This window comes from Crinia signifera, chromosome 2 (assembly GCF_055691185.1).
Source record: "Crinia signifera chromosome 2, ASM5569118v1, whole genome shotgun sequence".
Lineage (NCBI taxonomy): Eukaryota > Metazoa > Chordata > Amphibia > Anura > Myobatrachidae > Crinia > Crinia signifera.
In genome coordinates this window covers 64447249-64460743 of record NC_139218.1, presented here as the reverse complement: position 1 = coordinate 64460743, position 13495 = coordinate 64447249, and the positions used below count along the sequence as shown (strand labels likewise).

At 44.5% G+C, this 13495-nt stretch overlaps 1 protein-coding gene across 3 annotated transcripts in view; it reads left to right on the top strand.

Annotated features, from left to right (window-relative positions):
- PITPNM3 (PITPNM family member 3) overlaps positions 1 to 13495 on the top strand; it is a 497692-nt gene that overhangs the window by 229790 nt on the left and 254407 nt on the right. For all 3 annotated transcript variants that reach the window (XR_014470310.1, XR_014470311.1, XM_083172255.1), the window contains exon 3: positions 6066 to 6173. Coding sequence is in view for 1 of the 3 variants with exons in the window: in XM_083172255.1 (XP_083028381.1) it covers positions 6066 to 6173 (108 nt within the window). In the remaining 2 variants the exon portion in view is untranslated. The remainder of the gene's footprint in view (positions 1 to 6065; positions 6174 to 13495) is intronic.

The following is a 13495-nucleotide window of genomic DNA, read 5'->3' as shown; positions in this document are numbered from 1 at the left end:
GCTCTGTTCCTGGACTTCCCTGCCAGTGGCAGTTACAGATGTGAGCCTGCAGCACAGTCCAATATTCAAAAAGGGGAGCCACACCAGCTGCCATCCCAAACATCACTGAGAGTTGATGTGCCCCCCCCCTCTTTGAATATTGGACTGTGCTGTAGGCTCACATCTGTAACTGTCACTGGCAGGGAAGTCCAGGAACAGAGCATTTTGTACCTAATGGGATGGGTCATGTTGGAGGGTATGGCAGCTATTATTAGATTTATTTTGACCATATCCTAGAAATTCGAGCAGCCTCTCACTGCATGGGAATGTGCTGTGTGGCTTTGATCTGTCACTATGGTAACCAGGACACTTTGACAATAGTACAGTAACATGTTAGTCCATTGATGATACTGTTCTAGCTGGCTGGCAACAATATCTGTCTGACACTTGTAAAATATATTACCTGTGAACCAGTTTAACCTGTCTGTTTACACGATTCACTGCTAAGTAATTGTATAATGTTCATCTAGCATGTATATGTCACATTACAAGAAATAGATACTCTATAATGCAGAGGTTAATGCAACAGTGTTGACAAACAAGCCCTGAGTTAAAACAGATCTGGCAAAGGGAATGTCTGCATTTGAATGAGCTGTTTATGGTGCTATGCATAAGTAATGATTCTGAAAAGCAAAATATTAACGATCGGGCGCGTGATACTGTAGCTCAGAATATGCATCAAAAGGAATTATGATAAAATGTGAACATACAGTAAGAAGGAACATAAACTTGCCGTTAAACAGCTTTATATATATTTTTTTTTATTAAAAATGATTTTGGTTACTGCCTGCTGTACCAGCACTTATCCTATCAATAGGCACTCAACCTTTATACTATATATTTAAGAAATATTTTATCAACAAACTTCAAAAAAGATGCCTAAAACAACAGACCATTGTGACCGGTAAGATATCTAAAATCACAGGTCTGTTATTCTGAAAATAAAAGATACAGCATTTGTCATATTCCTGTCTGGTCGGTATTGGGACACCTGCACCCCCCACCCCACCTACTTTGTGCCCCTGGCGACCATACTGCTCACTAACAGCCCTTCCTCCCTGAAATGGAACTTTTTCACTAAAATCTCTGATCATTAACCCTTTGAGTGCCAACATCTCAGTGAGAGATGCGCAAAATATCTGCTTAAAAATACCAGCGCCGCTCACATTTGTTATATAAATTCAAATAAAAAAAAATTATATTTCCTCTATAAGGTAAACATTACCGGTCATTATGATGAGTACAAATGTTTGCTTGGCAATTTTCACACCTATTTTGCCAAATTGCCTTGGCACTTAAATGCCAATTGCCGGCAATGCATGGTTGGTATGAAACGCTGCACATTGCAGTTGATTTGCATTCTCACCCTTCTTTAGAGGATATTCCATAATTCCCCATATTTCCTATGTGCCAAAATATGGGGCCGTCAGTATTCAATCCCGGCTGTTTTTGTCGGGGATATGCCGCTGCTGTCACACGCCGCCGTCCGGTATCTCCAGTACCCGGACGGTCGGCGGATGAGAGCGGGGCTGTGAGGCTGGTGACGCTGCTCGGCAGCGTTCCAAGCCTCCCTCTCAGTCCGGGCGTCGGGGCGTTGCTAGGCAACGGCCCCGAACTTCCGCCCGGCAGCAGCGCTCGCACGGCACGCCTGACGTCATGCAGGCGATGCCAAATTTGAATAAGAAGCCGGCGTCTGCTGGGCACAGACGCCAGTTATAGCGTCTCCATATGCCTGCCCGGTCCCTGGCTCATCCCAGCGCTGCCCTGTTTCCTGGATCCCTCCCAGGGGATCACCAGTCTCCCTGCCTGTCTCAGCTGGATGTCTGTTTCTGAGCGTTTTCTCCAGTGACCTGTTCAGCTCCGCTGTAGGTTACCCTGGGTCAAGTAAGTGCTCCTTTGGAGCCTGGTTTATTTCTGTGGAGCTGCCGAGCTCCTTTTTTCTTATCAGGCTGTGCTCATATTGGTTCCGCTCCCCTGCTGGGGCATTGGACCTGCCCCGCCGTGGGCCTAATTCAGACCATTATTCTTTCTGTCTTTTACCCTTGCTCTGGTTTTCGCTTTCCTTTTCCTATCTGTCCTAGGCAGGGCCTTCCCTACCTAGGGGGTTTTGGGGATTCGCTATCTAGCATTGTATTGTATTATTGTGGAGATTCCCCGTCAAGTTCTCCTTGTGTCTGCGACTGGGTCGTACTCCCGTTATTGGCCTGGTGCCGGCAGACAGGGGTTGTGTTCTAGTTGGTCAGACAGGCCACTAGAAACTTCATTGAGTTGCTATTAAATTCATTTTTCTTAAGCTTCTAACTTTTACTATTTTCCTGGGCCCATAATCCTTTATCAGCAGATAATTCAGGACATTGTTTGACTGTACTGAATTTAAAGAATATGTTTTATTATAGAGAACATTGAGGACATTTTACCAGCTTCTTATACAGCAGTAGCGCATAAATTGCTAAAGTAGTCTCTTTCTTAAGCTATATTAACAATGCTACAACTCACAGTGGGGTAATTCAGTTGTGGACGAAGGGCGTGAATTGCCATTGCCGCAGGCTATACATGAAATTCCATGTGCTAAGTGAGGGCAGAGGTGTAAGTTTATCCAACTCGCCCTGAGGCAAGTTGGAATTTTGTGCCCCCCCCTTATAAAATGGAAAACCAATAGAGGTTCTGATGTATTATAGCAGCACATAGCCCGCCGCTATAATACTTCCTGCTTCGCCTCATTAACGAGGTGTAACAAGAAGGAACATCGACAAGATGTATTAACATCTTGTCTGCCGAAGTGGGCGAGCACAAACTTCCCCCTCCGGCGATGTCCCCCTTCTGGAGACAGCGCATCAGTTCATACTGACGCGCTGTCTCCTTCCCTCGGCCGGCTCTACTGGGCATGCGCGGGATGTCGCTACTCACGCAAGATCTGCAGCACAGCCCAGAACCAGCAGCAAGGACAGCGCTGTCCCTGCTGTGGAGATATGGCTTCGCCACCCTGCTGCTGGTGAAGCAGATAGTTGCAGAGGGCGGAACGTTCAAACATTTTCCCTGCATATCGGCCTGATATTATTTAGATGGCAGTGCTGATATGGGCAGGGGCTCCAGCTTTGCAGTGTGAGAATGGGCGGTAGGTCAGGTGTCAAAATCAGTGTTCACCAGTGGGACCCATCTCACAGTCCAACAGCAATAGCAGATGCACCATTGCTTGCTGCATCACAGGTTGAGTGGTGCCAGATGGGAGTCGTCCTTTCTACTATTGCAGGTGTTAGCAGGGCTCCTGGGATAGAGCCAATTCAATATACAGGTTTCCTGCAGAGCTCCTCTGGAAGATGAGCTGTCACACTTGGGAATCATGCAGGTGCTGCTGTACATTCCGGTGCCCCTTCAGGGCTTGGATCCTGTGGAGTTATGCCCCTGGCTGAGGGCATGCTTTACAGTTGATCTACATTTACCCTCTTCTGTTTAATACCCCTATTACACTAGCCAAAATAACCCTGGTTTTTACACGTGAGCACACACAAACCCGGGTTTGCAGCAGTGTAAATACTCCCATCTGAAATCTCCCGGCATTTCAACCCGGGCAGTGAGCAGGGTTCAACACGGGTTCAACACAGCTCACTGTGCAGTGTAAATGGGTAATCCGGGTCAATGCAAAAAGAAAAGCAATGGAAAAGTAGGCACAGGTAGAAGCTCCCAGTGCAGTCTCAGGACCCGCATTATGCCAGGTGGGAAGCAGGGGCGGGCTGGGCGGGGGGGCAGGGTGCCATGTGCCCCCCGGGCCACTTACCCATTCACTGGCTGCGGGCCGCGCTGGATCACCACCTCCTCCAGCCCTCCTGCGCTGGCCGCAGCTTCCAGAACACGGCCGCGGCTACAGGAAAATGGCCACCGGCCCCCTGCACCGATGTCCTCAGTGCAGGAGGCCGGCGGCCATTTTTATGTAGCCGCGGCCGTGTTCTGGCTGCCGCAGCCAGCGGCGCGCAGGAGTACACGTTTCCCCGCCTGCGTGTCTCCAGGGATTTTTCGTCAGTCATTCTCTGCTCACTGACATTCTGCCGGCCAGCACTTCAGCACCCGATCCCCTCATGCGCGGCAGATGCTTGCAGACCTGGTTCCAGTGTAAATTGCCGGAAGAGCTTTGACGTATTGGAGAATATAAATTACTCCTGGGAGTGGTAAATCTATCTGATTTGCACTACAAGAGAAATAATCTTTGAATATTTTGCCAGTAACCCATTGCACTGTGGGGGCATATGTGTATTTGGCAATGTGGGGAAATGTCTGGCACTGTGGGGGCATATGTGTATTTGGCACTGTGGGGGCATATGTGTATTTGGCACTGTGGGGGCATTTGTGTCTCTGGCACTGTGGGGGCATAGGTGTCTCTGGCACTGTGGGGGCATATGTGTCTCTGGCACTGTGGGGGCATATCTGGCACTGTGGGGGCATACTGTATGTGTCTCTGGCACTGTGGGGGCATATGTGTCTCTGGCACTGTGGGGGAATATCTGGCACTATGGGGGGCACATGTGTCTCTGGCACTGTGGGGGCATATCTGGCACTGTGGACATCACATTGTGCGGTGTAATGGGCATCATGGTATGGGGCGTAATTGGCATTATGGTGTGGGGAGCATTGGGTAATTGCCATCACAGTATGGGGTGTAATGGGCATCAAGGTGTGCGGCATAATGTGTAATTAGCATCACAATGTGCAATCCGCAGGTACACAATACATCACGGTACAGGCCACGCCCCCTTATGATAGGCCACACGCCTAATTTTTCAGCGCGCCTCCGTCTTCAGGATAGTTGGGGGGGGGGGGTGGTATGGGCCAGCGCTCTGGACTTGCCCCCTAGGCTAAAAGTTGCCAGCCAGCCCCTGGTGGGAAGGAAGTTGTAAAAAGGGTCACATGCACCCAGGTTGGAGCTGGGAACTCCCCTCCCCCTTCCAGACATGGTGCTCCCATAGTTTTACTACACTGCTATATAGAATTGGAATTGGAATAATATCATACTCTGACCCATTTTCTAAATATACCACATCACTTACAATACCATGTTCTAGTTTAAAACGTAACTCCTCCTTTAAATAAATTATATATGTGAGCCATGACTGCGCCTTCATGAAGCCATGCTGACTTTGGGGCAGGTGTATTAAACTTTGAGAAGAGATAAACTGGAGATAAAGTAAAAGGAGATAAAGCACCAGCCAATGAACTGTGTTTGAAAATGACAGTTGGGTGTTGATTGGTTGGTGCTTTATCTCCTTTCACTTTATCTCCACTTTATTTCTTCGCCAGGCTTAAAACATCTGCCCAAATATCATATAATTTCCTGCATTATGTTTCAGAAACACTTCCCAGAATCCCTCTAGCTATGTTAGATACAGAACAATGTTTTTTTTATTTTTTTATTCCCATTGCGCACCATTTCTACTTTTTAAAGATTGGCAGTTTTTTTTGCCAGCATGGTCCGAGGATAGCAAAAGTGTATAATTCAACACATGTAAGTGATCAGTCATTAGCCCGACGTCAGGATACCGACTGCCTGTACTCAGACAGCATGGCGAGTGCAAAAAAAGCCCCTTGCGGGCACGCTGCGCTCGCCACGCTGCGGGCACGGTGGCTCGCTACACGAGCCACCTATTCTATTCTCCCTCTATGGGGGTCGTGGACCCCCACGAGGCAAAATAGTGGGTGGCTGCCGGGCTCCCGGCTGTCGGCGTTTTGACAGTCGGGATCCCGACGTCGGGTATATGACTGCCGGGATCCCGACTGTCGGGAACGCGTCCGCCACCCCTTTAGGTGTAATGCCTCATTTTCCTGCGGAGCAACGAGTGAGAAAAGTCTAAATAATCTGTTGGCATTTTATAATAATTTCTTGCCATTTTCTCCTTACTTGTGAAAACAGATCTAAAAAACATATATAAAAGATATATTCGTCATTATCGCATATAATCATTTTTTCAACGTATGTTTTTATATTTTCTTTGTAAGTTCAATATCAGATCCTAATTATTTTAACTTGATCATTACAGAGGAAGTTGTTGAAGGGAAAAGTGCCATCCTTATAGGAATGAGTCAGTGGAACTCCAATGACTTAGTGGAGCAGATTGAAACGATTGGGAAGCTGGAGGAAAGTCCAGGTAAGAACCCTAGTAGTAAGAGCAAGATTATTATTTATTCTAAAATATATATATTTTTCCCCATTCACATTTTATTGGTGGTTCCAGAGGTGGGGCTGCAGCACGGTTCAAAATTAAAATAGGGGAGAAACACCAACTGCCAGCGAGTCAGTTTGAAATGGCAGTTTGGGATAGTGGGTGTGGATCCCCTATTTGAATTTTTAACTGTGTTGCAGCCCCTCCTATGGGGCATCCACCGTGTATTTATAGAACAATGATGAAAATGCTCCTGCATTGAAACGGTATCATCAACAGGCATGTGTATGCGTATTTATTTCTGAGTGCCGCCACCAACCAGTATATATGTATATATATATATATATATATATATATATATATATATATATATATATATATATATATATATATATATCTTGCAAACAATGGTAAGTTTTCGACAAGTCTGGCCGATCTAACATGGTCAGCCTTGCCAGGACATCACCAATGTCTGCAGGTCCCAAGTTCTTACATTTACCCATACTGTAGGTGTTCAAATCGAAATATGCTCTGTGTAGCTAAAAGTTGACATTAATGGAGAAACATGAATTACTTTGATCTGCTTAATATAACATGGGCAGGATGCACTATGCTTTGCATCATCGATGCGTTACATCCTGCCACTTACTGGGTACAAACCAGCATTATTAAGCACGAGAGCACCTAGAAATGCAATCAAAATCAAGATGGACAGCTCTACCGATAAGAGCTATGCTTTGACATAGAAGGACTTCCTGGTTTATAGCCCAGGAGATCTTCTGTGCATGCTCTGCAAGGGACACTGAGAGGGATCCCTTTTAGACTGAATGAAAACAGAGACCTATAATCTTCTAATGGGCAAGGCCATCTAAAGATGAAGTTGCCCACTGGATCAAAGCTCTGAAATGTATCACAGTCCATGTGGTCAAAATATAATTTTCTGTGTTTTGGCTGCATTCCAATTAGTACCAAGCTCTGGTATGCGATAGCAATATATTCTAGAGTTTGGACACAGTGGGCTACATCATTTGTAGATGGCGTTGCCAAATAGAAGCTTATGGGCTTCTTTTTGTATTCCTTCTAAGAGGGATTATATCAGATCCGTTCCAGTATACCAATTGGCATGAGCATCATACTGCTTATATGTCATAAACCGGAAAGTACTTATATGACAGAGAACAGCTGGAGAGTATAAAAGTTGGTATGTACCTGATAATTTAGAAAACTTGTTTTCTGGGCTTGTTCTATATAGTGTGAGATGGATGGTCACTGGTCAGAATGTATCACGATATACAGTACCAGTGTTCATTGGTATATGTTTTTCTGTTTCTAGAATACATAATACATGCAGTCAGTAGTTTAAAAGTAAAAATTCCTGGACAGCCCTGGTTCACTAAGAAATGTCAAAGAGTGAACTTGGTGGGAACCTTAAAGCATATTGCAAATCAAGCGGGCGTTATTTATTGACATTGTTAAAGATGACTCCAAAATGGATCTGGAGCATGAAGGAACCTTTATTAACAGAGAACAACAGTGCTTAGAAGACCATTGCCTGGGACTATGATATCATGTATTGATTGGCTGCAAATTAGAGAAAGCAAAGAAAAGCAATTTCAGATCCTGTGATTTAATTTAACTGGGTCATGAAAAACCTTGATCCTTACAGTTTTAGAAGGCATGCTTATAGTATCCTTGACATTTGCACTAACCTAGATCTTTCAACGTGTTTCACAGAAATATGTAACCCCTGAAGTTCTAAATTTTAATTTCAAACAGCAATTTGTGAATTTCATCAAACTGAACAAAGTGTACATTTTGCTCTTGTGCTGGGCATACGATATACTCTGTATAACTGGTGTGGAATAGAAATGGCTGTTCTCCCTACAGCAAATCAATGCTAAATTATTTTAAAATACTTGCTGGGGAAGACTGAATGTTCTTTTGTGCAGGTCTCAATAGTTCCGACTGCCAGAGAGTCCCATCAGCAATATTGACAGTACATAGGGTGGGAGTTTGAGTTTGGTATGACTCATGTATTTGATATTTGGACTGTGCCACTGCTCCCATATTTTCTCAGCTATTGATTATACTTAATAACCGTTATAACTAAACCAAAATATAAAACTAATAGGATGCATACTTCATAATTGAAAACTATCCTGTTTTGGGCTGGAAAGTCCCAATTTGAGGTCTCTTTCAGCTTTGCCTGAAATCCTCTGCTTTCCCCGAAAGTAGACCAGTTGCAGAATTCAAAGGGTCATTTTTGGAGATGGGTAACAGCAATTTCCAGCACAATTGGATAGTGTGGGCTATACCCCTGTCTTGTGTGACCACACGTCATTCATTTTCACATTTTTCCAGATTGACTCAACATAAAAAGATATACAGCAAATGCAGGGCACACAGTAGTCCCCACGATTCATTTTTTTTTTTTACATATCTGCTATTTAATTTGATATGACAACTTTATATTGCATATGACTGGGGGTAAATGTTATAGGGTGTGGATTATGTGGTTGACAGTGTCTAGGTTAACCCTAAAAAGTCAACATTTACAAGGTCAACACTGGAAAAAATTGACACAAGGCAACATGGAAAAGGTTAATGTTTTGAAAGATTGACATGAGTTTTTCATGTTTTACCAATATAAATGAAGACAACTCAGCACGTGAACCCCCAATTAGTGTACAGCCATGTTTTGCGCCCCCATGTAATAGGGTGTAAGAAATGGGAAGTGCGGGAATTCATCCCAGAATGGCCATAACCAAACAGGTTTTGCCTTGTAAATGACTGACGCTTTAAAAATATGGCCATATGGCCATTCTCGGACAATCACCCTCAGCTTCTCTCATACTATTACATGTACCCCTGCAGATTCGAAGACTCAGTCGTACACATATATACAAGTTTATAACAAAGTAATCAGCACAGTCCCTTGTGCATCCTAGTCTCTTTGTGTTGTGGCTAACATCTCTTTACCTAAAAGAAAAAATAATGGGAGATGATAGAAATCTCTCTTGCGACCCAGCGCAATCTCTAGTTCGTACACCGGTGACCAATGGACTGTCAACTCTTGGTATAAGTGACATTTATTGATGTTTGCTGATTGCCTTCCTTATGTTTTATACACAGTTGTTGGCCTGATTATACAGTGGCCTTTATTTATTCATAAACTTCTGAATGTATTGTGAACTATTTGCTAAATAATAAGACTGAAAATGTCCCCTTGCCCTCTCTAGTGTGTGCATTTCACATGCTTTCAGTTGACTTTAATGGATTTCCTAATATAAACCCAAGCATTGTACAACCTTACCAAGGTGCACAGATAATCAGGATAAGGATTTAGAACTTTAAGAGAATACCAATCCTCTAAATCTATATTCCACCATGGTGGATAAATTGATTCTATAAATAAAACATTTATTTTGCCATTCTACTGGCTTTATAAATAAATGATGTTCAAATAGAAAGTTTAAGTCGGTGTCGGAAGTATTTGTCCGGTGAAAAATTATTTTTACTCCTCTCTCACTGCAATTAGCAAAACAGTTGGAGTTCTGCGGCAGGGAAGCCTGCAGTACTCAGCCCTGCAGGTGGTACAATGAATCCTCTCCTGTATCCACAGAGTGATCGATGAATAAAGTGAACAGATCTGTATTCAGTTCTTACACATCTGATGCTCCGCAGAACAGTATGCACCTCATTTTCTCCTTGACATATTCTTTCAGCTTTTATTTATTGTTAGTAGTTTTTGTGAGAACTGTATCTGAAGTGATACGGTTACGGCTGCTTTTGTGGATTAGACTCAGGGGTGCCACAACCTTTCTGGTTGAGGGGGGAGATGTAATTTAATTGTTGAACCTAAATCTCCGAATGTCACTCCCTCAGGGGTACCCACCACACCACCTACCTAATGACCGCTATCTATCTACAGATGTGGTCGCCATCAGCTTGATTGCGACTAGCGCAGAATTTACAGGGTAGATTTTTCATCTGAACCCAGTTGCAAATGGGGGGGATCAAGGAGGTAGGAGATAAGGGGGTAGGAGGACAAAGGGGAGGACAAACATGAAAGAGGGGAGGGACGTATGAAGTAGGAGGTGAAATGGGCGCAGCCCACAGTAACTAGGCTGGAGCTTGGTGCAAGGGGGTAGAGGTAAAGCAGCCTAGAGACGGTATTATCTCCCTCCGACACTGCACATTCTAACTGTATATGGCAGTCGCACTTAACCTCTTGACCCCATACTTTTACTGGCACCTTTTAGATGTTTGGTGGGGCAAGCCGACCCCCTGTCCCCCCTGTTCCAGCGCCTATTATTCCATAGTATATGCGTGTGGCCTTCCATACAGAAATGTATTTAGGCATGAATGCTTTTCTGATGTTCCTTTGGTTACAAAGAGTGTTTCTCTATAAAATTAAGAAGGATTTGATCCCCATCCTTCTGAAGTAGCTCTCAGAGAGCACTGTCTATTCCCATGTATCTCACCTGTAGATGGTGTGTGAGGCTGGCCTGTGTCTCGGAGGGAGCTGTGTAATCCTCCATTGTATTTTCTTCTTGCAAATAATGGTAGAGTTAATATAGTACAAACCATCCTCATATGAAAACAGGTTCTATAAATGAAAGTCTTGTAGCTTATTTATGTTCCATTTACAGCACTTGACCATAAGGTAGAGGGTACAATCAGGTTATCCCCTTCAGGCGTTTTACTGCAGGTACTAGCAGTTTCCTCAGGACCTTAGACTCATGGGGTTAAATCTACTAAGATGGGAGTTTTATTCAAGATGGGATTTCGCTTATAGCAACCAATTATATTTTACTTTGTATTTATTTAGCACCTTCTAGAATATAATAGATACATTCTGATTGGTTGCTATGGGCCACATCCTATCTTCAATGCAACTCCCATCTTAGTAACTTTACTCCATGATCATTATAGACCCCATTAGTTTAATACTGCAAGTTTCCATTCATTATACATTCATTTGGTGCATAATTATGTATGTTTTATCACTTTTTATACAACATTTGATTATCATACAATGGTTTTTAATATTTACATTTTTTAATGTTAAGTTCACTGTATTTTAATGTTTTTTCTTCTTCGATATAATAGCCTAACTTTTAATTAGACCAAATCTGCTATTTAGCATAGTCTTACCCAGTATTTCACATAATTGATTGCATTAATTTTGTGCATTGACATTTAATCACATCATTGTGCATATTCAGGACTTATGCAGTCCTGACCTTTTTGTTTTATTGGAAGACGGTGTGGCATAGGGAGGGAAGGCTAGCAGAAACTGAGATCTTGCTACATTGAGGAAGGTACTTTCAAAATGCTGTAAATGCTAACCAATTGTGGATGTTGCCTACATATAGTGCTTGATCAACCATTAGGCTGCAGCCTAGGGCACAGCCACACAGGGCAGATGCTAGCCCCTTACGTGTAGAAGGGAGGGATGTATTAAAATACATCGCCGCTTTTCGCGCGCCCCCCCGCCGTGATGCCGCCGCATATGTACTAACCGTCACCTCCCAGCCGGCTTCTGCTGCTTTCACGCCGGGGACAGCTAAGCAAGCTGTCCCCGGCGCTTCCTCCTCCCCCTGCAGCCGGAAGGACGTCCGGCTGCGTTGCTAGGGGGAGGAAGGGCTTACCTTCCGGGGTCCAGGAGGACCTGCAAGAAGGTAAGCCCGAGGGAGGGGGGAAAGGGGGGGTCGGCGAGGCGGCGGGGTTGCGGCGACGCGGCGGGGGCGAAAAGAGGCCCATAGGCTTCTATAGGGTATCGCCACCCAAAGGTGGCGATACCCTACCCTGCGATATCGCTGCGAACGGGTTTTAGTACATAGGAAAATGTGGTAAAATGGGGGTTTTACCGCATTTTCCCTTTAGTACATCTCGCCCGAAGGGAGATGTATAAAGCAGTGATTAGAGGGGTTGCCATGGTAAGACACTTTTTATCAGCTGCTAAGTATAAAGTTATAAAATACACTTGATAAATGTTACTTCAAAGATTATTAGTTTAATTGTCTTGGCATACTTCTCTACTGACACACTTCTACACCTATTACTACTTTATACACCCACCCCTAAGTTCCAAGCACCCAGCCTATACTTCCAGCACCTTCCAGGATGAAAATGTCTTCTAGTAACACAACAATGCTGTCACAATGTGCAGAGGAGCTGGAAGGAATAGGACAAGTGACAGGAATTACAGTATGTAGCTTATCTGAGAGAAGGTAGAAGTGGACAGGCCTGGATTATTAGATAGACAGTGTCTGTAGGTACACAGCCAAAAGGTTGACATGCAATACTCTTTACCATTCCTATATGAAGTCCATGTGGATGGTGAAGTATGAAGAAGTACAAAAAAGTTAACAAATTCTGAAAAAACTCATGTCAACCATTTCATGTGTTGACCTTTCCATGTCAACCTTTTGACCACACATAGTGTACTATGATAAACATTAATGTTACTGTATATGTGTCCAGGGGCATCAACAGGTCAACCAAGGAAAACGGAGGGGCTGGACCACCGCGTGGGGCCACTTTAGGGGGCGTGACCACGCCTGGAAAAAAAAATAGAGGGAGAGAGAGAGGACAGGCTGCCTCTGCAGCTGTCTATCTCCCCAGCACAGCACACAGCACTGACCAGCATGAGCTGAGCTGGGGAGAGAGGCTGTGCTGCGGCGGCAGCCTGTCATCTCTCCCCACTGCCTGGCTGCCTGTAACGGGGGGAGGAGGGCCCAGGTAAAAAGTACCTCCTCCCCCATCCTCTCAATACCACGTATGTGACTGCCATGTTTGGTTATTGTGTGGCCATGTTTGGTTATTAATATACTTATGTATAATGAAAGTAAAATATTGTACACACTAGATGATATATTAAATGATATGCATGTTAACGACCATCGTTAATAATATTTTCATGCATATTGTCTAGTGTGTACACACTATATTTTAAACGGTGCGCACTCCCATGGGTTATTTTAGGGAGGGTCTGTGATGTCGGATGTGGTATAACACACTGACAGTCAGGATTCCGACAGTCATTAGCCCAACATCGGAAACCCAACTGCACAGCGGGGGGGGGGGGGGAGCGCAACAAAGCCCCTTGCAGGCTCGCTGCGGGCACAGTGGCTCGCTGTGCTCGCCACCTATTTTATTCTCCCTCTATTGGGGTCATGGACCTCCACGAGGGAGCAGTCGGGATGCCGACATCGGGGTAATGACTGTCGGAATCTCGTCTGTCGGTGAGTCGTCCGGCACCCTGTGATGTCAGTGTCGGCCTCGTTCAGTCTGTCTCTGTC